The sequence below is a fragment of the Taudactylus pleione genome, unplaced genomic scaffold (genome assembly GCF_031769625.1).
Source record: "Taudactylus pleione unplaced genomic scaffold, aTauple2 ptg000019l, whole genome shotgun sequence".
Taxonomy (NCBI): domain Eukaryota; kingdom Metazoa; phylum Chordata; class Amphibia; order Anura; family Myobatrachidae; genus Taudactylus; species Taudactylus pleione.
The window spans coordinates 34,122,229-34,146,357 of record NW_028284421.1 but is presented as its reverse complement, the minus strand read 5'-3'; the positions used below and the strand labels follow the sequence as shown (position 1 = coordinate 34,146,357).

The 24,129-nt window shown below is 39.9% G+C and overlaps 1 protein-coding gene across 2 annotated transcripts in view; it reads right to left on the bottom strand.

The window, feature by feature from the left end:
• Nucleotides 1–3,013: 3,013 nt before the first annotated feature.
• Nucleotides 3,014–24,129, bottom strand: part of ZNF592 (zinc finger protein 592) — a 41,408-nt gene continuing 20,292 nt past the window's right edge. Inside the window, exons 7-11 of one of the 2 annotated variants that reach the window (XR_015869789.1) lie at nt 21,203–21,469; nt 15,537–15,646; nt 13,066–13,216; nt 12,017–12,750; nt 3,014–5,023 (exon numbers count right to left, since the gene is read on the bottom strand). Coding sequence is in view for 1 of the 2 variants with exons in the window: in XM_088446762.1 (XP_088302888.1) it covers nt 12,304–12,750; nt 13,066–13,216; nt 15,537–15,646; nt 21,203–21,469 (975 nt within the window). In the remaining variant the exon portion in view is untranslated. Of the gene's footprint in view, nt 12,751–13,065; nt 13,217–15,536; nt 15,647–21,202; nt 21,470–24,129 lie in introns of both variants that reach the window. The other variant, XM_088446762.1, reaches the window with a different exon arrangement.

Below are 24,129 nucleotides of genomic sequence, written 5' to 3'. Positions count from 1 at the left end.
GGCCCAAAAGTAAAACTTTATTGTGTTCCAAATCAATATGCACAAAATATTTTTTGAAATATATAAAATGGCAGAAATCAAGTCAAAAACTTTAATATGAAGCCTTCCTCTCTAAGAAGTAAAGACATAAATTGACCAAACAGTGTGATAATCTATGATCTATAGCAGTGGTTCTCAAACTCGGTCCTCAGGACCCCACACAGTTCACATTTTGCAGGTCATCCACAGGTGCAGCTATCAGTTTCACTAGTAATTATGTGAGGAGACCTGCAAAACATGCACTGTTTGGGGTCCTGAGGACCGAGTTTGAGAACCTGTTTTCTATAGTAATGTGCTTGGTTCAATTATGTGCAAGTGACACAGATTTACACAGTGCTACTACAATTAACAAATCCGACTGTATAACTTTCCTTATAAAAAATTTAATCATCACTTCCCTAGAACTGGCAGCTGTCTCTTCCAAGATGTGTCAGTTTTGGAATCATTCACTAATAGATATACAAACGAGAGCACAATTATGACATCCCAGTCGTGCTCTCGTTTGTATATCTGGTATAAAATCGGGAAGCCGGCTGCCTTAATACCGGCAGCTGGCTTCCCGACTGTCATATCCCGGCACTTAGAGGGGGGATTAGGGGTAGGCACTTGGGGGGGGAGTAGGGTTAGGCACCCCTAAGGAGGGTTAGGGGGTTAGGTTAGTCAATACTTACCTATCGACGATCAGGATTTTCAGCGCTGTCGGGCTTCCGCTGCCGGGAACTCTGCTTTGGTCGGCCAGGCGCTGCCCATTCCGTATATCTAGTGATGTGCCTAGACTGAACGTTCACTCGTTCAGTCCAGGCACATCCCTCCATCCCCGCACATGCTGAATTGTCAGGTTGACCAGCATGTACGGGCGATGTCGGGTGTCGGAAGCGACCAGCGGGCACGCGCATCGCTGGTTGCTTCCGACCAAAACATGTCCGATGCATGTGCGATTTGCAAGCGATTGCACGATGACGTCGTTATCGTGCAATCGCTTGTTAAAATCGCCTAATGGATACCCCCTTTAGAGCAAACCAAAAACAAACCACAGAATTTAGTTTTGGTACAGCTGGAGTATTGTTACTTACAAGTAGAACATTTAAAGTTGTCCACAAAGTATGTCAAGGGTGTTCAAGGATTGACAAAACAGAGGTTTTGGCAGATCCCAATGTTTTAATCATTCTCAGCCACTATTGGTGGACATGGGAAGCTCTCACAAAGGGCCGAATTCATTTCAATGCGAAGATGAATAGCTGCGGGAAGGAGCTCCAGCAGCGATTCAATACAACACGCTGTGTGCCTTGTCAGGAATGGATTAAGTCAGAGAATGCCGGTTCTCGCTACTTAACCTGGATGTTTAGGCGCGAGAACCGACACACTCTGACTAAAGAGCAGGCACGTGGCTGTTATCGCCAAGCTAAACAGCGGCGTGCCCGGCACTTATCGGATTTCTCCTTCATCCCCAGGGGGGTGCGAGAAGAAATCCTTTAGCCGCCCAAACAGCGCGGTGTATTGAATAGCTGCGGGAGCTGCCTCTCACGGCTATTCAGCTTCACATTGAATTGAATTCAGCCCATAGAGTTTATGCCAGTTTGTCTGACTATTATAATTCTATTCCATCACCCTTTAAAGTCAGTGCTGATCTGAAGTGCACAAATGTATAATTTGATTGCCAACACAGGCACTGTAAATGGAAGGATGAAAATGGACTCTCAAATGTAGAAAGGATACAGTTTCTTGTTACAATTTCAACAGGACTATTGATGTATCCCTCCTTGCCTCTGTTCCCCAGTTGTTAAATAGAGACAAATAACTTAAAATACATGAATGTTAACAGCAGCTCAGATTGTTTCAGATAAAATAATTTATACACATCTATATGTAGGCAAGTTTGGAAAGGGAGGAGAATAAGCCAGTTGTAGAGCGGCAAATTCCCAGAAGTGCTGCACTATATGCTGGTACTACATACAGGATTTAAAAATTCCACTTGTCAAAACTAGTGAAGGAAGATTAAATGCAATAATATCGGAGACTCAGTTTAAAGTTTTTGCCCACTGGTACAGATGCCCCTCAGTCCTTGCTAAAATGTACCCTGGTGTTTCAGCTACATGTTGTAGATGTGCCTCAGCTGTTGTCTCCCCTCTCCATATATGGTGGGAATGTGCTTCTTTACGCCCCTTTTGGAATTCGGTGATCTCTTTATCTAAAGAGATTGTAAGCCAGGACGTTAGCTCAGAACCGGATTTCTGGCTCCTCAATAATATAGAGGGTCCTGTGTCTTTATATAAAAAAATAGATTATGAAACACCTCAACAGTGCTGCCAATGCTGTAATCCCAGTCCACTGGAGATCACCGAACCCCCCAACTATAGCTGAGTGGATTTCTATATGTCTATGGATGATCTTATGATGTCTGGTGCTACTAGATATAGAGAGTTCAGTGACATATGGGGACCATCGTTTCTGTTTAAAGATTCTCCCTCCTATTCAGGCCATATCAGTGGAACTTGTTGACTCGCCTCATATTTTAATACATTTTTAGGATAATATTTCGGGTGGTTCCCTTCTCATTCCCCCCAGCCCCCCCTCCTTTTCCTTTTTTACCCACAACTTATGTTCTGTTCCAGGCTTTGTTGTATATTTTTGACTTGCCTTATATTGTTTGTGATTTTTTTATGTTGTATGATAAGTTAGGTTTGTGGAATACTGTGGATGTGTTTCTTCTTTTTTGTTGATTTAAATAAAAAATATTTTAATGCAAAAATATATATAAAAAAATTTGATATCTTGCTCTTAAATAAACTGCATTCAACTTCTTACTTGCTCCTCCTGTGCTTTAACAGTCAGATAAAAATTTTTTGCACTGACAGCTAGTAGTGCTAGACTGGCATTACATTCCTATTCGTATGCTCGTATAGACAGATAAATAACGCATGAACTTTATTTACCTGTGTATTACATGGATACAAACACATCCACACAAAGACTGCCACATTTAAGCCTCCTGTTTGAAACTTTTATTTGAAATATTCTGAAGCAAACATACATATAATCCTCAAAGGATTAAACAAATGGGAGATTATGTTTTCATAACAGAAAATTTATGAGGACAGTCTACTCTGTACATTATTGTAACCTGCATATATTCGTATAAAAGAGGGTAGAAATATTTAGCTTTGTATCAAAACACAGGATAATGAGTAAAATTACTTATCTTTAAAGGAGACAAACAAGTATTTCTCTTTACTTGCTTTAAATAATTGTAATTTAATAAAAAAAACAGCACAGGAAAACTTGGCTCAGCGGTAAATAGGATCATATAACAGGTAATATATGAATTAATGCTATGTAAAAAGGTGCAGTGCCACTTAGCAGCATGTCTTCAAGGTATGAAGTGGACCTAAATATAGATATATATTAAAAACAGTCCCAAATTAAATGTATGTATATATTTTACTGAGCTATAACAGAGTTGTGTATATATAATTATATATTTAACGTTGTATGTAATTTTGTCATATGAAATCAAGCTATTGCCCTCTGTACGTTTCCATTGTATTGAGTGGTGGATCCCTGCAGTGTCCCTTCCCAAGCATAAAGTTGGCCACAGATGCAGTGATATATAGCAACTGGTGCGATAGAGAAACATTTAAAAAATGTTCTCATTGATGTAGTTTTCATTAACATGGAAAATATAAAAATCGTCCATACATAGTGTATTAAAGTTAAAAACTACAAATTTATTCACAATATTTGAAAATAAAGAAAAAAAAATGTAAAATGGATGAATATATTCTCTGTGTTACAGCATGTACACAGAAATACAAACATTCAATGCAAACACAGAATCTTAAAGCAAATAATTCATATATGAGTGTTGTTACTCCTTATTCCAATGAAAAATGGGGAATTACCGGAAGTCCCAAAATTTCGGGCTCGTAGTTTTTATAGGTGGAGGTCTCCAGATGGCCTCTCCCTTTTAAGTCCTGATTGAGGGAACTTCCTTCCGCAATCCCACTAGGATTAATAGTCCTGTCACAGCTTACCACGGTGGTAAGCTGTGAATAAATTTGTAGTTTTTAACTTTAATACACTATGTATGGACACTATGCATTTTCCATGTTAATGAAAACTACATCATTGAGAATTGATCACTACATACGGGACATCGGCAGGAAATCATTTGGGAAGTACTGTAACTATTGTTCCTTTTGAATTAGCACTGTGCGCACTTGACAAGTCACTATTTGTATCTTATATAATTTGCTTTAGTACTGACGGGTAGTACTGTTTGTGACTAGTTTTTGCAGCAAAAGAATGTGCTAGGCGCCCGTTAGAACTGCTCACCCCATTGGTTATTATTTAAAAAAATGTGCCTAATGAAAGATCCCATTGAAACTGAGAGTATCGTTGTGGTGAATGTCTGATAATTAAGCCAGGAAAAAAACGCTATTGGCCTATGAGGGTGCCCTACAACTATATAAAGACCTTCTGGAAACTAGAAGTGACCTGGCCGCTTGCCTCCCAATGTGAAGTGGCCAGATCCCTTCCAATTTGGTCAGCAAAATGTGAAAAAGTCCAGGTGTGGCCAACTTTACAGACAGGAACTTTGAGGAACATGAAGAAAAATACTGTACTGATTCACAGCTTTATTTAAAATATATTTAGCTTTAACGTGTTTCTGAAACATTTACATATATATTTTCTTTGAACACTACTAGCAGCTATATGATATAAAGCAGCTTGCCTTTTTTTGTTTTGGGGCCAGTTAAGGCGTACCTGTTTTCTACACACAATGGAATCGGCCTTGTAATACAGTCATATCAAATCATAAGCAACCAGAGGTATCACAGATGCAAGAGGTGCAACACAAAAATAACTTCCTCCACAGGGAATAGATTACAGGTGCACTTGTAGATGGCTTCTTGGCTTAGAATATCACTGATCTGTTGGTAGGGTCTGCAATACATAGTTTGGGTCTCACAGTGCCATAAAAGCCCTGTAAACAGTAATTGTTATGAATAAGAAATGATCAATTACATTTTAATATGCATAATCAATCTGGTATATGCAGTCTTTTCATGAAGACATGTTTGACATAAAATCTCTCTCTTAACATGAGTCTATGACAAGTTTATGGCAGAGGGTATGGAGGTACAATCTATAGTGAATTTGCCAGATTTTCATTTTCAAATATTTAACAAATAGCAGCCACATCCTACACAATCTCCAAAAATTACAACAAAACCACTTGTTATTTTATGGAATGTTGAATTAAATAAAGGTGTATTTATATTCATTAAATAAAATACAGAGGTGAATTGTGCCAGATTTACAGGAATAGGTGAGATGGATAAGAAAGGCTATTGCAAGATAGGCATTATACACACAGGGGATTATACACACATACACAGACACACACTCTACACAAAATCATGCACATATGTACATTAAAACAAATCAGACAGACAATGAATACGGAAAATAGGGCAGTACATTTACAGAAAAAAAAACCTTGTTGTGAAAGTATATAGATTTATTTATATTTATATATGTATACATAGTCAATATGACTACATTTAAATACAATAAAAACAATCTTCAATAAGTCATCATAACATTGAAAACTGGGAGAGCATAGTCTATCCTAGAATATGGGCAGAATACTTTGTTAGGGAACCCTGCCTGAAGGTGACAAGATGGAGTCAGCAGCGACACATTGCAAACTGTAATGTTGTATATACTGACAGAGAAAACAGAGGAGGACTAGTACATCACCTGGATTCAGATTTTGACATTTAAATGATGCAGGAGAAATAAAAAACAATGCTGAACACATTATTCATGGCAGACTCAGATTTACTAAAGGGCACTTTGTCAAAGCCACCGATCATTGATGGCCTTGACCAATAGTTTTAAATCGGCAACAGAAATCAATGCTACACTATTTATGCTGCTATTGCAAAACTATTGGTCAAAGACGCCCGTTAGTAAATCTACATTTCACTCACAACATGTCTATTGCAAAGGTGTTCCCATTCCTCAGGAGCCACACACAACCCAGGTTTTTGGAATACTCCAAATGACTAAGCCAGCTGTGCTGGAGTAGAGAATTAGGTGGTGCAGCCACCACTAAGAGCCAATGGTGCAGTGAATGCATGAATATACTTAAACCATTTATAGATTAAAAACAGAGTCCATTGGCAAGAATAGTAAAAGCTGGTACTGCAGGCTAAAAAATTGTTAATTGAATGAAATTGGTACTGGATTACAAAAGCAATTTGTCCTCTGTATATGTATATGATATGCATGTAAAACATAAGAAATAATATGTATACTGTCACTTTGTACAATGATGCATGTTTAACGCATAATTACAATGCATTTTGGAGCCTAGCAAAAAGCTAGCCACATACACGCAGATTAGCTCAGCCAATTAGGTCACTTCCTACGTGCTACTCCACAAACAATTGTTGCCCACTCTTTAGATCAGAATGAATTGGGTAGAACAGGCTGACAAATGACCTATGTAGCCTCATCAGGTAAGTGCATGTGTGGGAGATCATCTTGTTTAGATATTTGGTCTTACTGGCCATACCTCAGTGTAAATGATCTGTGCAACTTACCACTCCACCAATGTGACCCAAATTACTCACAGATCAGGTCACTTACAGCTTGGGCTGAAACAACTGCACTGGAGTTTTGGGGGCCAGCAAAACTAAACAGCTTTTTTGCTGTCTTGCTCCCACAAATTTTATGTAATCAGCTGGTGTGAGCTACATCTATGGTGTAATTTGCAGATGAGACTCAGAAAGATGTATCTGTATTACAGCCCTATTCTAGAACTATTTAACAATTAACTGAAATACACAGCCAAAGCCTATATATGAAAGTTAAGTTCAATCAAAACCGCTTCGGCTAAGTCAGTAATACTTGAAAGAAAAATTTAAAAAAGGTTACAATCTTTCCTAGAAGGCAAACAGGTAAAGATGATAGAATTGTAAGGGGCTGTTTATAGGATCTATGCCTTCAATGCTTTAAACACACAGCAATTAGGAACAAAGTTCACTTGAATAGAAAATACCTTAATTTTTACACAATGTAAAACTGTACAGTAGCACAACATGTTGCAAGATTCTAACCATTAAAATGTACAGAACTGAGGAAATACACTGAACTTAAAGTTGAAAAATTTACCATCAGAGCTGTTTGTTTTCATAGTATATGTTCTTCAGATTACAGTGTGGATGAATGGTGGTGAGCAGACAAATCAGACTTTTTGGGTCCCTTACATTCCTGGGGAATATTCTTGGCAAGTGGACTATACGGCTGCTTTATTTTCCCATTGAAATCTTGTTCACAAACATGTATTTGTAACAAATACAGGTGCCCTTGTCATGAAAATGTGGATATGACTGGACCAGACCAAGGATGTATACATATTATTGCCAATGTTTTTCAGCATAGGATCAAAGTAAAATGTCATCAATGAAAGGGTTGTTTAAATATTATAAAGTATTGTATCCCAAAGAGCTTGAACATACCCATAGGCAATTACTTTCAATACCCAATGAATGATGTATTTTTAAAGTTCTGGTTAAGAAAATTACAGTTTTTAAACAGACTCTCTAAACCTTCATTTATCTCTACTACATTTTTAAAGTAAGCAGAAATGTAGTTCATTTAGGTGTCACAGATTTATCCAAAGTTTTGCAACACTGACATGTATGATTTTTTAAGTTGTACAAAAGCAGGCCTGGCCAACCTGTGGCTGTCCAGCTGTTGTGAAACTACAAGTCCCAGCATACCCTGACACAGTTTTGCCATTAGGTGTTGCTAAAACTGTGGCAGGGCATTCTGGGATGTGCAGTTTCACAACAGCAGGAGAGTCACAGGTTGGCCAGGCCTGTCCTAAAGAGTACACTGTGTCACCTCTGACCTGACAGTGTATTATACATGGAGACTAGGATTAACCTCAGAGTATTTAACATCAGCCAGTAAGGGTAGGGAGTATCACAGAAACAACTGAATAAGCCATTAAGGGGGGAATTTTATGGTTAGCACTGGGCGTCTAACTAATGGGCGTCTATCAGAGCAATTCAATTGTTGCTCTGATCAGATATCCATTAGTATTTTACACGCTCAAAAGGACAGGGTTTAGCCACATAAAGCAGCTAACCCTGTCTAAAACCCTGCTAAGTCCTGGCTTGGATGTCCAAACTACTGTTTGGGCAGGTAAACAAAGGACTTTTCACACATTTTTTCCCGCAGCTCCGAAGGCTGCAAGAAAAAATTGTGACTGACTCGGGTAATGGACGTCTGATCGGAGCAAATATTGAATTGCTCCGATAGACGCCAAGAGCTAACATTTGAATTTACCCCTATGAGCCTAATGCTCACACTGAATGCGGTTAAAAACTCTGATGTCAATGCCTGATCTCATTCAGAAGTATAACATACCGACAAAATCTCTGAAGCTTTGATGTATGGCTGTTGCTCATTTGCAGACAGCTTGCAGTCCTTTACAGATAGAAACATTTGGTTGGGACCCTTTACTACATTTACACAGCATTGAGTGTAAGGGATGCAAAATAAAAGCGTATTTATATAGTACAGGCATGCAATATCCGATACCCCAAGAAAATAGCTATTAACTCCATAGGCTAGTGTCAGAAAAGATTTACTTCTGTTATATACATGTACATTTTTCACATCGAAGTTACTTAAAAAATTTGCATACAAAAACACCTCTAGGCTTTCCTTACAGTCCAAATAATTTGCTTAAGATCCCTATCAGTTCTTATTATTTCAGTAAACTCATAGTGAATGTTTTGCAATGGTTCTGTTTTGGTCCCACTTTCTCAACATTTGGTATGTACATAATACAGCTCCTGTACACAAGGATCCCAGCAGCACTGAAATATCACACACGTTACTCAGAGAAAGAATGTCTACTGCATTTGGGATCTTTTATCATTCAAATATACATAACCAAAGAGACAGCAGCATCCATGACATTTCAGCCAAGTGTTTTATCAACTTAGTACATATGTCTTTATGTACTGGATTCATAACATTTAGGTTGATGAAATGTTGCCTATGGAATAAGGATCATTCATTTAATGTGTAGTAAGGTATATCTTAATAAAATCCTTTTCCTGGTCATCAGCTATAGCCCATGAGCTATAATTCAGATTCTAGTAAAAGGATAATTCCTAAAAATGTAGCTTTGGATAAATTCACAAAGTAGAATCCATTATCCAATGGCTTACCTACAATCAGATTCAAAGACATATTAATGCACCTTTCCCAGCTAAGCACGCATCAGCATACTGCCACAGACAGTGTAGGTAACGACAGGAGGTAGCTGCAGAAAGTGTCCTATAATGTCCGGTACACTTTCCACACTGCAAGCGGATCACACCTGAGCATCATGCTACCTGGTAGGTCCTCATGGGTTTATTTACTTAACAGGTTTTAAAACCCGGTGCTTCAGATGGTGTTTATGGCTGAAATGTAAGAAGGGAATGCTTTTACAAGCCGTCTTTTAGTAGTAATCTCATTGCCCTTTTAAATTTCAGACATAAATACGTTCGGAAGAGCCAGGTTTTAGAACCCGGCATTTAGTAAATAAACCTATGAAGACTTTCCAGCCAGTGTGAACCCTGTATTGCAGTTAAGCAATCTGGCAGGTCTTATTTTGATAGATTTTACAGTTTGGCTTTAGCCTTTAAAGACACTGCAGTATGTGGGCTAGTCATCTTAGAAGTACTACGCTGACAAGGAAACAGGGTTTATGATTATCAGCTAACAGCTATTGTTTCTTGTCCAATAAAGCAAAAACCATTCAACCCACAACCACTTTTTTTCAAATAGAGGGTTTTCACATATTGCTAAGGACATTTATCATTGACGCTTTTATTCTGCCCTCCATGATATATGTTGTGTAAGCTTTACATCTCCAATGAAATCAGAATTAGCTCAAATATGAAAACTTAAGATGCTAAATACAGCAATTTAAACACCGATCCCTTACAATACCTTTTAGTATATATTTATCTTGCATATTACAATGTTGGACTCTTCTTGCTGAATCAATGTAAACATTATTACATGGTCATTCAAAGCAGATATTCAAATATTATGAATGAGAATACAGTTACTAGGGCAGGGTTTTATTAAAAGCAATGGGCAATAGAAAACTATTAATATGACATATCCCACTTATATAAAATGTATATAGAAGTATTAAAGTTTTTCATGTAACAATTTAGGCCCATGTGTGATGTTAAAGTAGAAAAATAAAGTAAAAATAACCCATTGCTGTAAATATGGAATAATCTTGCATAAAGTAAATAAGTAAAAAAAAAAAAAAAAAAAAAACTGGCCAAAAAAAAAAAGGAATGTTACCAACCAACATACATTTCCTATACGTTCTATCGGTATCTGTAAACGTGGAGAAAACTTCTACTATACATCAATATCTTGTCTCAACCTAATTGATTGCATAATTATGACGTTACCTCCCTATTAACTGGAGAAGAGCATAAATTCAATATTATTTTCTAAACAAACATCAACATCTTTGCTTTCTAGTGAACGCACCAAAAACATTTTAGGGATAACTTTCATATGGTAATCTGGACATCATTCAAATCAATGGTAAACACACCTGAATGGATGGGAAACAAATGCTTGTTCCTCCACATTATGTGACGACCATAACTCAATAACATTAATATCTGGAAATAATGAAATCTAGTAACAAGTTGTTCTTCCAGCCAATGCATCTGCATAAGCAGGAGACATATTTGGGGAAAAGGGGGTTAGGTTGGGGGGAAAGAAGGTGGGGATGGATGTTACTATTTAAACTGACTTCTTTAGGGAAATTTGTACTGGGTGAGAAGTGCATTCAATAATTTAAACAGGACAAGTTCTAAATATAATAAGTAACAACAAAATCCCAGAGCAATTACTTGGTATAGGTTTCATATTTGTTGAAAAAATAAATAAAAAGTTGCATATGCAAATATAGGCTACAAAGGATGCTGAAGTAATGCATTATTCAACAAGGCAAGAAAAATGATGTATGCCATGGATAGAGAAAAGAGTTGTAACCAGATAAGGATTTGTAGTTTAAAAAGAAGAAAAAGGTTGACATAAGGTAATGTAAGCAAATATGGATATTTATCATTACCGTCAATCATGCAAGGTGAGCTTTTCAGAAATGGGCAGTCCCCTCTTGAAATATCCATGCAGTTTGTGAATGGCTCCAGAGAGAGACACCCCTCCCCCTCCTAGTTTGTACATACGGGGAGGGATGGTGGTGGGCAGGTCACAACGATCAGAACTAGGTTTCCAATGTGAATAAACCCTTTAAGTAGCTAATTACTAGGAGACTGTAACCCCAATATTTTCACCAAGACAACCATCAGTTGCCCCTCCTCCCCTTTCACACAACTTGTAAGCTCCCCTAATAACACATGGGTCACATAATGAATATACTATCCACTATTAAGACTTATATTTAGTCATGAAAGAATATGCGTAAATGCTGTTGGCATACATATGGATGTTTTTATATTTAGCTGGGCCCCTTATGCATCGTATGGAATTTGCTCATGTGTGACTTAAGAGGTGTTGTATACATTCAAGTGCTTCGGGTAATGCCACCTAAACTTCCCTTAGTGACCTGTAGCAGTCCATACAGAGCTCTCATCATCCATGCCCATAAGGTTATTGTTGTACTATACAATGAAACATTTTTCTGAAATGTACAGAACCAAGTATAAAAACGCTGCATCATTTACCTGAAAAAATCTGTCCAGAATGAAAGTAAAGAATTAAATTTTTTATCTCTTTCCCACCCACAAATTTACAGAATCCTTCAAAAAGACACAATCCTCCTGCAGTGGTGAATACTATGGTATACGGATGCCAAAGAGAAAAAGCTCTGTCACTTTAAAGAAATGGGAAAAAAACAACAACTTACATTTCTCACTTTCCCTTTATGTTTTTCTGCTGTCCCCCACATATTGCTGAGCCTCGTCGTTCCGTGAAAAGGACAAAAGTGTCCTAAATGACGGTCCACACAAACAAACACAGTACCTTAAACCTTATTTTCTGTTTTAATTTAAATCAACATCCCTCTCAGTTTCTCAGTAAAAATAGTTTGTTTTAAAACTCTCATTTTAGTCATTAACATCTGCTTTGTTTTTACTTCAAAACATGTGATTTTGTCATTGGAGTCCAAGCTTCACTAAGCTACAGTAGAGCGGATCATGTTTTCTGTCTGGTACGAGGTCGTTCCTTGTGAGTCCGTATGTGTTCAGCATGCGCACTCTCAAGATCAAAGGTTAAATTACATTGGGCACACTCCCATGATCCTCCCTGCTCTGACTTTGAAGTTAGACCCTGCTTCTTTGAAGCTCTCAGATTAGGACTTGCTTGGCTCTCATCTTCTTCATCCTCCTTCACCTTGTGCACAATGAAGAGGTGCCTGTTGAGTGATATTTGGGAGGTGTAACACAAACCACAGTGCACACACTGGCATGATGAGTTGTCACTCTTGTGCTGAGGTATGTGCTCTAGAAATTCTGTGCTGTTGTCTGCAGTGAAGCCACACTTTGCACACTTGTATAGTGATTTCAGTTTCTTTGCATCAGGACAATCTTTTGCTTCGGAATCCTCAAGTTCCTTCTTAACAGCCTTCTTGGAACCGGTGGTCTAGTAGGAAGAGGAAAAAGGCTTGAGAAAAAATAAAAGGGCCCTAACAAACAAACCTGGTGCAGTTCATCTACTATGAAAAATGAAAAAACACCACCGCTTACTCCACACAGCCTGTACAGTTTCAACATTGCCAATATAGGGGCCAATTCAATTAGATGCGAGCTGCTGCCAGCAGCATTTAGAAGCACAATTACAGTAGTCTGATCTTGGCTCACACCTCCATAGGCAGCGAGCAGAAATCAGCCTCTGAGACACATCCTGTGACTTCGGACCATATAATACACAAACATACAAAAGGGAAGAAACGTGTACCTGCTCTTGATCTCCACGTCCAGCAGGTGAGTTTGATGTCAACAAAGGAGAGGACACCTGAGGAAGTTCAGGGTTTTTGATGCCATGCATTAAAATTATATGATTGGCCAACATGGATGGCTTGGCAAAAGTAGGCTTCTCGGTGCAGTAGCTGGAAAACACAGGATAATAGAATATTGGTAGTGTGCCCCTATGCAAAGGTGCAACCTTTACAGCAGATCTATAAACCATTTTTATAGCTTCAAATATTGCTAATTAACTTGCCAGATGTAACAAATTTAGCATAAAAAATGCCTCAAATCAAATGTCTTTACAGAGGTCACATAACTGATATGGAAGGAATGCTCAAAATATATTATATATATATATATATATATATATATATATATATATATATATATATATATATATATATATATATATTTGATGGGACAATGATTTTTGATCAACAGGTTAAATGTAAAAAATATGTAAGTTAAAAAATATCTTAATTTTCTCTGGGACTAAATACATTTGAATCTTAGAAAATTGTGCTTTTTGTGTGCCTGTTTAAGGACATGGGGGGTAAGAGTTATTTTTCTAATTTACGGGTATCACATAGGATAGAACATACAAAATTTTTATTTTTTCTAAATGCTATAAATAATAATTCCACTTTATGTTGAAAGTATAACTACCACAACTCCTTACCCAATAGTTGGTTCTTCCTTCCCTGTGAACCCCTCCTCTCTATTAGGGTACTTGATCATGCGGGAGCAACAGCATGGGAGGGACTGATTAGTGTGGAAGCTCACCATTGGGAGGCCCTGTATTCTCCTGTTGTCAGACTTTGAGGTCTCCAACATGATGCAAGACAATAGTAGGAGACAGGACCAACATAATCCTAGTCTATTACTTAAGATCAGCGACAACAGCAGCATGTGGTTTTGGTTACATCTATTCTTCACTGCACTAATTTGCACTTTTTTTCATAGGCAGGGAAAACTTTTAGGATTTATCAGTCAAATAAACATCCCTTATATTCATCACAGATTGTGCAGCCAGTAACTTAAATTAATCTGCTGGCTATCATATCGATCATTAAGTTCCTGAACATCAATCTGCAATGTGGCACTGTTCACTAATTGTGCAAAAGGTCATCATCCCACATTCAGCAAATAAACATCTACTGCATTTCCATTGTGTTTATGCACCTTCTATTTTCAACTCTAAAGTTTGGTGCAACTTATAGTCCAGTATGTTTTTTGGTGTGAATGTTGAAGAAAGCAGACTGCATTTGGTAATGTTAGCTGTAACACAATACACTCCTTTTTGAATCCTCTAACTACCACAAATGGGCTATATGTGGGCAATTGTTAGTCAAGACAAATCCTATGTTTAAAGTTTTTGTTGTGAAGATGAAGAAGCTTACATGATAAATAGGTAAGTTTTAGTGTTTGAATGTTTTCATGCGTTCTTTTTACACTGGAGGGGAGTGCGTTTATCAGCCTACTTTTTTTGCGGTTTAGATCTCTACTAGCACTAATAGATGTTTTTTCCCGACTGCTTTGTTCTTGTTTTTAACATGTTGAAGGTTTATCACTTGTATATATTACCATGAGGACCGGTGCTGTTTAATGCGACACACTTCCGGTTTTCCCAGATGTGACGTCAGACACAGCACACTCATGTCACTACTGGTGTGTGGAGTTCACTAGGATACTTATAAGGAAAAGGCACACATCCAGTAAAAGACATCAAAACGACTGCACGATTACGACATTGTAATCATGCAGTCGGTTGTCAGTCTGTAATGCAGTCGTTCAGTGCAGGCACATCAGTCATCTGCAAACATGCTGAACCTGACGTTATCGTCAGGTTGTCCAGCATGTTTGCCCGATGATAGATGTCTAAACGACCAGCGGGAGCGCGCATCACTGGTCATTTTAGACATTTTTCCAAATAATTTGCGAACGAATAATGAAAGATTGAATGATAAACGATATCGTTCAATTTAATCATCTAGTGGATGTGTGCCTTAAGAAAATTTTGTATCTTCTCTTATCACTGATGATGGATTAAAATCCGAAACGTTGAATTTAAACATTTGTGTCTTCTTTCATACTGAGTGCCCCGTGAGTGCCACCATTGAAAGGAGTACTGTATATAATTGGGATGTAACTTTGTCATGAACAAGGTCCCTGTGAATACCGAAACGTTGGCTTTTTTGGCTGCTTTATGGAACACTTTGAAATTATTTTCAAGTCTGGTGAGTGCCATGCTCTGTATACATTTTTTACATGTGTGTATAATAAGCTATGCCATATAAATCACATCGACAGTGAGAAAAGAAACACTTTCATATACAAGAAAGTAATGACTTAAGAGCGAGCTACTGATTGGAATATAGCTTGAAGGCACAATACAGTAATTAAAACTACTATATAGGAGAAACTCTGCAGCTACTGAAGGGGTATCTATTGGACTCTTACCAGCAGGTGTAATCTTTCTTTGTATCATGGTTGTTTCTAACATGTCGCCGTAAGCTGGCGGTACAGTTGAAGGAGCGCTCGCATTGCCGGCACGGATACCTCTTCATACTCTGCAGAAAAGAGGATGCTCTGTTAACCTCAAGGCAGTCGGATTTTTCAATAAAAAAAGGTTCCATCACCACGGTCATGTCAATTACATCTTTAAGAGTCAAATTTACATAGAAATGAACATTTTACACCTGTGCGACACCTAGTCTCCTCCTAAACCTTTTCCCTATTTTATATAAACATCTCCAAATTATTCAGGGTCAGCAACATAGTATAAACAAATAGCTTTGCTAGACATTGGTAAACTGTCCGATATATAAAAGAAATCAGAAAATAAATGATGATAAATGCAGATATCCCACTAACAGGCTTTTTGTAATGTCAACAGTAGGAGTGGTTAAAAGTGTCCTCTTAAGGGCAAAAATACTCCCCAGCAGTGGTGGCTCCAGCGCAGTGCACCATTTAAATAGGGGAGTCACACCAACTGCCACCCCAAACATCGCCAGCCGGAACTCACTGGCAGTTGGGTGTGGCCTCCTTATTTGAATTTTGGACGGTGCAGCAGCCACATCTCTGGAGCCGCCACTGCTCCACAGTCCTGGTAAATGGAAACGGCAAGCAAGAAAATGCAATACTTGATTTTAGCCTGCTCTTTTCAATCTCCCTAAATTGCATTGTGCTTTTATGGAAGGCTAAAGGTCCAGAAAAAGGGAGACTGCACAGATATTTTGACTAAAGGACATTTGCAACCCTTTTTTTTGATACAGTATGCTTATAAGGCAAGAGGTGAGATCTGTAGAAAAACAGTGTACAGAGCTAAATTTAAAAGTGGATTGTTCTGTTGGTCCCCACTCCCATTGAATCATACTTCATTGCAGTGACTTATACCCCTTTCAGACATACTGAGATTCCCAGGATTTTGGCCTGCCTCAGCCAAAATTCCCGGGTCTCATGTCTGTGTGAAAGGTACCTACCCGGGAACATGTTCCCGGGTAGCCGCCCCTGCAATCGACCAGGGTTTTTCCCGGGGAAATTACCCTGCTTCTGTCTGAATGGTGCTACCCGGGAATTTACTACTCCCGGGCAGCACCAAGCAGCTTTGACATGTAGCTGACAGCGCAAAGCGTCCTATAGGATGCTCAGCGCTGCTGCTTTGAGCTGACAGCGCAGAGCGTCCTGTAGGAGGCTCAGCGCTGCGGCTTTGTTTGAGCTGACAGCGCAGAGTGTCTTATAGGATGCTCAGTGCTGCTGCTCACCACCCCCAGCAACGGCCGGCTGTGCCACAGCGGGCCGCCCGCACTCCTGCTGGACCACCAGGGGATTAAAATAAATGTTAAAAAAATTATAATAAAAAAAAAAAAAACTGCATTACGATTGGCCAGCTTTTGGCTGGGAGGAGCAGACGGCAGAGAAGAGGCAGGTAAGCAGAAAAACCCTGCTCTTGTCTGAAAGGGGTCTACCTGGGAATTTCCCGGGTAGACAGTGTAGTGTGAAAGGGGGGTCTCGACCAAATACCCGGGAATTTGCACAGGAGAAATTCCCGGGTCGGAGCAGGAAATTTCCCGGGTTGTATGTCTGAAAGGGGTATTAATGATATATTAAAGTCCCAGAACTGTAACAACCAGCATTGTCGCTTTCCAATCTCACTATACGGATACAAGGAGGGGGGGACATTTACTACAGTAGACAGTAGTCCTTTAAACAGTTGCAATCTTGGGAGTTACCGATCATCGATTAGTTAAATAGTAAAATTTTTGCATCTCAAGGGCAGCACAGTACTGGGGTCATAGGTGCGATTCCAACCAGGGCATTATCTGTGTGGGGTTTGTATGTTATACCCAGGTTTGTGTGGGCTTCCTCTGTTCTCTAATTTTATCCCTCATTTCAAAAACTGGTAGGTTAATTGACTTCTAAGAAAAAAAATTAACCATACTGTGGCCTATGTGTGTCCGTGTAAAATGTGGTAGGGAATATAAATGTATCCCTTTCTGCAAGCAGCTAATAATCAAATAGGGTTCATTTATCAAGTGAGATACATTATTATTGTTATTATTCTTATTATCGTTTATTTATATGGCGCCACAAGTGTTCCGCAGCGCCTTACAAGGTACAAAACCAAAAAGTGACTTACAGTAAAATACAATACAATGAAGGACAAGGACATGGATAATATACATTGATACATAGGTGGCCATAGCACCCACATAAGCAGCAAAGCATAGGCACCAAGTGTTAGGTGTCCTAGTGGTGAGTAAGAAGTAGATGAGCATATAGTAAGGAGAAGCACAAGAGGGTAGAGGGCCCTGCTCGCAAGAGCTTACATTCTCAAGGGGAGGGGCAGACAGATGGGCATGATACAGATGGGGAAGACAGGGAGGACGGAGCATGTAGTAGCAAGTTAGGATGAGAGCTGGAAAGCATTGATGAAGTAGTGGGTCTTGAGAGCCCGTTTGAAGGATTGTAGAGAGGTGGAGAGTCTGATGGGGAGAGGGAGAGAGTTCCAGAGGTGGGGAGCGGCACGGGCAAAGTCTTGGAGGCGGGAGTGGGAGGAAGTAATCAGTTAGCATGAGAGGAGGTGTGCATTTGTTGAACGAAGATGGCAGACAGGAAAGTGAAGGGAAATGAGGTCAGAGATGTAAATGGGAGAGGAGTGTGTGAGGGCTTTCTAAGTGAGTGTGAGAACCTTGAATTGGGCTCTGAAGGGGAAGGGGAGCCAGTGGAGGGCTTGTAGGAGAGGGGAGGCAGATGTAGAGCGTTTGGAGAGGAAGATAAGCCGTGCAGCAGCATTAAGGATAGACTGGAGAGGAGCGAGATGGGATTTGGGGAGGCCAGATAGGAAAGGTTACAGTAATCCAATCTTGAGATGACCAGTGAGTGTATTAACGTCTTAGTAGCATCCTGGGTGAGAAAGGGTCTGATCCTGGAAATATTTTTAAGATGGAAATGACAGGACTGTAAGAGGTTCTGGATATGTGGTTTAAAGGAGAGGGAGGAGTCCAGGATATCTCCAAGACAGCGCACTTTGGGGCTAGAGGAGATAGTTGTGCCGTCAATTGATAAAGAAATAGTGGGAGGTGAGGTTATGTGGGAGGGTGGGAAGATGATCATCTCAGTCTTAAACATATTAAGTTTAAGAAATCGCTGGGACATCCAGGAAGATATAGCAGAAAGACAGTTGGAGATACGAGTGAGGAGAGAGGGAGAGATGTCAGGGGAGGAAAGGTAGATCTGAGTGTCGTCAGCATAGAGATGATAATGGAGGTCAAAAGAGCTGATGAGTTCACCTAGAGAGGATGTATAGAGGGAGAAAAGGAGTGGTCCAAGAACAGAACCTTGGGGAACACCTACTGTGAGAGGATGTGGGGGGGGGAGATAGGCCATGAGAGGAGACAGAGAAGGATCGATCAGAAAGGTAGGAGGATAGCCAGGAGAGAGCAGTGTCAAGTAGACCAAGGGAGTGAAGGATTTGCAGCAGGAGAGGGTGGTCCACAGTGTCAAAAGCAGCAGAAAGGTCAAGGAGAATGAGTAGAGAGTAGTGGCCTTTGGATTTGGCAGCAAGGAGGTCGTTGCTGACTTTAGTGAGGGCAGTTTCTGTGGAGTGGAGAGAACGGAAGCCAGACTGAAAAGGGTCAAGGAGGGAGTGGGAGGAAAGAAAGCTGGTAAGGCGGTTGTAAACAATACGCTCAAGGAGTTTGGATGCAAAAGGGAGGAGAGAGATGGGTCGGTAGTTGGCGAGAGTGTTAGGATCAAGAGTAGGTTTTTTAAGAATGGGGGAGACAAGGGCATGTTTGAATGCAGAAGGGACAGTGCCAGATGAGAGGGAGAAATTGAGGAGGTGGGCAAGATGGGAACAGGCACAGGGAGAGAGGTAGCGGAGGAGACGTGAAGGGATAGGGTCAAGGGGGGAGGTGGAAGGGGGGGGGGGACTGGATAAGGGCCATGACTTCCTCTCCATATACAGGGGAGAAGGATGTTAGTGTAGGTAAAATGGAAGGGGATGGATGACCCGGGAAAGGAGGTGTAGTGCTGGGGGACTGGTGGGATATGATATCCTGATGCATGGAGTCAATTTTAGATGTGAAGTAGGAAGCAAAGTCAAGGGCAGAGAGCAAGGAGGGAAGGCGAGGAGGGGGTGGGCAGAGGAGGGAGTTCAGGGTGGTGAAGAGACGCTGCGGATTTGAGGACTGGGAGGAGATGAGGTGCTTGAAATATGACGGTTTAGAAAGGGAAAGGGCAGCACTGTAGGATGAGAGCATAAATTTGAAATAGAGAAAATATGCCTCACTACACTACATCACTAGTATATTTCAGAACTATTCCGTATCTTTTATCAATGTCTGGGGACCCTGGACCTCTCATTTTAACACACACTCTCCTTTCTCCCTGTGAGAATTAAAGTGAGGTCAGTCCCTCAGTCACCTCGTCTTCCTTACACCCCATTACCTTGCAGTCTGTCACACCACCTGTTTTCTTACACCCCTCTATGCTTTCTTTACTTAATTCAAAATTGGACCGAACACAAAATCTAATCTCTACTGGTTGTTCCTATACTTTTACTATTTTTGGTAACATTTACTATCTGCTGTTCATTTCAAAAATACATATTTAAAAGAAAAAAATGTTAGGGAATATAGATTGTGAGCTCCAGTAAGGTAAATATTCTCTGTAAAGTGCTGCATATTGTGTGTGCCATGTAAATGTTAATAAATAAATCCAAGGCCATACAATTCAAGTATGAGACTACATCATTTGTGGTCAATGTTACTAACATCCAAGACAGCATAATTCTGCACCAGAAGACATTCTGCATATAAATGACAGGAAAAGCAAAGACAACATGGAACAACACATACAACTCCCATCTCTTTCCAGTTTACAAAGTATGGACCAAGGATTGCTATATTTAACTAATTAGTTTGAGTGCACATAATATTGTGGTGAAAAACACATATGGAATTTATTTCATAAAAAAAACCCAAAAAAACAGAACCTGAAGGTGATCGGAGTATGTAAATGTCACCAAATAGATAGCAATATTTAGAGACATATGGTAATCAGACTATTGTACAATGCTCACATGGCGGTAAACAGCTTATCGTTATGCTTTGGCTGTTAAACAAAATTTCTGGTTGTCTTGCAAAACAATTCCACAAATTTCTTATTTTTTAGAATATAACTTTAGACGCTATTGTGTATCTTTACTACAGTAACCCAGCTCTTAGGCTTAGTAGCACACACTAATATTTAATTGCACTGTGATCACAAAGTTGTGGGGCAACAGAAAAGGTAGCCACTAAACAGATGGACATTTAGGGGGGGGGGGGGGGTTCAACTGATTATTTGGGCTCCCAGATTTCTGCTTGCATCCTCTTGAGGTGGCGAGCAGAAATCTGTGAAAAGTCGGTCATTTGGCGCTCTATCCAAGACTTTAAGTGCTTTACATGTCTACAACCGGTACATTTGGGTACAACAAGAGCGATAATTAAGGAGCGCACTATGGAACTCGTGCCCATTAGTTAAACAATTGAATTGTTCCGCCGGGAACCTGTTACCTAGGGACGCACAAAAAACTACTGAATTCCTTCTACACTATCAAAATAAGTCCAAAACAATCTCACCCTTCCATGACTTTTCTTCATATGGAAGACATAGGTCTCTCTGTCAAGAATCCACTCTGAGCACTCTCCACAAGTCCAGCCTGCCAGCTTCTGCTTGTGCTGTGACTCTGAAGACTCATTGTCTTTCTTGTTGGACGAAGTAGTTCCCTCACTCTTGCCAGAGGGTTTAGATGCTGAAGAAGAGTCTTCATTTTTTTCCACAGCGGTATCTGGCTTTTTCTGAGAGCCAGAGGAATCTTCAGCGGATTTAGGAAGGCCGTGGACACTCTACAAGAAAAACAAGACATATGAAAAATAATTTGTCACAGGGATTTGATACGACTGAAAAAATACCCACTGTCAACAAGCTTAAACCAGCTCATTTCAATATGTAGACTTAGTTAAATTGTAAGGAGTCCGTATTTCAAGTGTACTTTGTATTTGGTTCAAGGTCATATTTAAAGCTAATACAGGAGCCTAGGAATATGACATGGGTCTGACTCCCAAGAAGTGGTATGAAATTAGGCATAGGTTCTCAAACTCGGCCCCAGGACCCCAAACAGTGCATGTTTTCCAGGTCTCCTAACAGAATCACAAGTGAAATAATAAAACCACCTGTGGATATTTAAAATGTGTCAGTGAGTAATGAATACACCTGTGTATCTGCTGGGTGACCTGGAAAACGTGATCTGTGTGGGGGCCTGAGGACCAAGTTTGAGAACCACTGCCCTATTGCTACCAATCTTTGCTGGCAATTGTGTGGTCAGTAGGTAACCGTGTTGCACATGTGGTGGTCCTGATCCTGCATTCGAACCGTCTGGAAAATAATCCATGACCTAATTAAATCTATTATTGGTATACAAATGCCAAATTCTCCTCTAACCTCCTTACTATCCTGGCCCATTCCACATACTCCACAACCACTTAAAAAATTAAGCGTATTCTGAATGAGTCTAAATATCACATTGTATCCAAATGGAAATCAATTACTCCCTCCTCCCTATGTGCCACAATCGATGCGATCTGGTCCATCTACAGGATGGAAAGGATCACCTCATTATTACATGACACCCCAGGCAACTTCATTAAGGGTTTGGACTCCATGGGCTGTTCATTTTGAGGTCGAACCTCCGTTAACCATGATATAGCTCTGTCACCACATGTCTCAGATATTTTGACCTCAGCGACACACACCAACTGGTCCCTCTCCCCCCTCTTCATCCATACCTTCTCCCCTGCTCCGTTCCCTTCACTCTGTCGGTCACCCTCTGTATCTTCCCACAATTTGCTCTTAGGTCACCATCAGGCTCTCTATTACATCCACGCAATATCAAACTACTACTCCTACTACTGTCTATGTCTCCCATTAGATTGAATATCTCTTTCTATTGGACTGTATCCCTGTATCTTTTTTTTTTTATCGTTGATCGTGCCATATTGGCACTTATTTCCCTTACGTTGCATTCTATTCCCTACTGTTTACACTCTATATTTGAAAAACTTTCAATAAACAGATTTTTTTTAAAAAGCTAACGCAGGGGCGGCCTTTCCTGTTGTAAGCCCAGAAATTTCAGAGGTAAAACTCCCAAATTATACAGTCACAGGGATGAGACTCAGAATTCAGGGGTAGCTGTCAAATTGTCTTGGTTGTTTTCACCTTCCTCTTCAGTTAAAGGAATGGGCGCCACCGACTTGTCTGAAACATTCCCCGGGAGTTTAGTCTTATCGCTAGGGAGAGGACAATTATGCTTCAAGGACCCAACTTCCTGCAGGCTCTTAAAAGAACTCCAAATAGCCATAAAGGACTGAAAGGAAACTAGCCAAATCAGATACCCATGTGTTCCCAACGGACAGATAGACGGGAATGTGATCCACAGACTGCACAAGGCACTGGTCCTATAAAGCTTAGGATCTGCAAGGGGTGGCATCCCCTGGTTGTGCTGTGTAGCACTACAGAACAAGAATTCCAGCAAGGGCCTGATTGGCCAGATTTTTCACAAGATATTTAGTTTTGTCTGTCGTTTGCTGAAGACCTTACAGTGGACCTTCTAGGTTTGGGGCCTTGTGCTCATTCCCTTGGACGTGGACTTTTGAGAATAAGACATGGTTAATCAATGAAATGAATACTTCACTTTGTACCATGCAGCCGAAAACTAAAAAGGGATGACCTACAAAAATTGAGAGAACAACATTTTTTACCCGCTAGTCAGATACAAAGTTCAAGGGTAGAACTAGAGAAACAGAAGACACTCTGGAGACAGGTTGCAGCACAAGTACAAGACACTGCAGAAAATATAAGTTAAAATCAAAACATATTATATTACAGTCAGGTGCATAAATATTGGGACAGTGACAGAATTTTCATATTTTGGCCTCTATTCACCACCACAATGGCTTTGAAATGAAACAAACAAGATATGCTTTAACTGCAGACTTTCAGATTTAATTTGAGGGTTATTACATCCAAACCAGGTGAACGGTGTAGGAATTACAACGGTTTCTATATGTGCCTCTGTTGTGAAGGGGTTTTTCTTCACCAGGAAAATAATTCTTCTGTCATCCACCACAGTTGTTTTCCGTGGTCTTCCAGGTCTTTTGGTGTTGCTGAGCTCTCCGATGCGTTCTTTCTTTTTAAGAATGTTCCAAACATTTGATTTGGCCACACCTAATGTTTTTGCTATCTCTCTGATGGGTTTGTTTTTGATTTTTCAGCCTAATGATGGCTTGCTTCACTGATAGTGACAGCTCTTTGGATCTCATATTGAGAGTCGACAGCAACTGATTCCAAATGCAAATGTCACACCTAGAATCAACTCCAGACCTTTTACCTGCTTAATTGATAATGAAATAATGAGGGAATAGCCCACACCTGTCCATGAAATAGCTTTTGAGCTAATAGTCCCATTACTTTTGGCTCCTTAAAAAGTGGGAGCCACATATAGAAACCA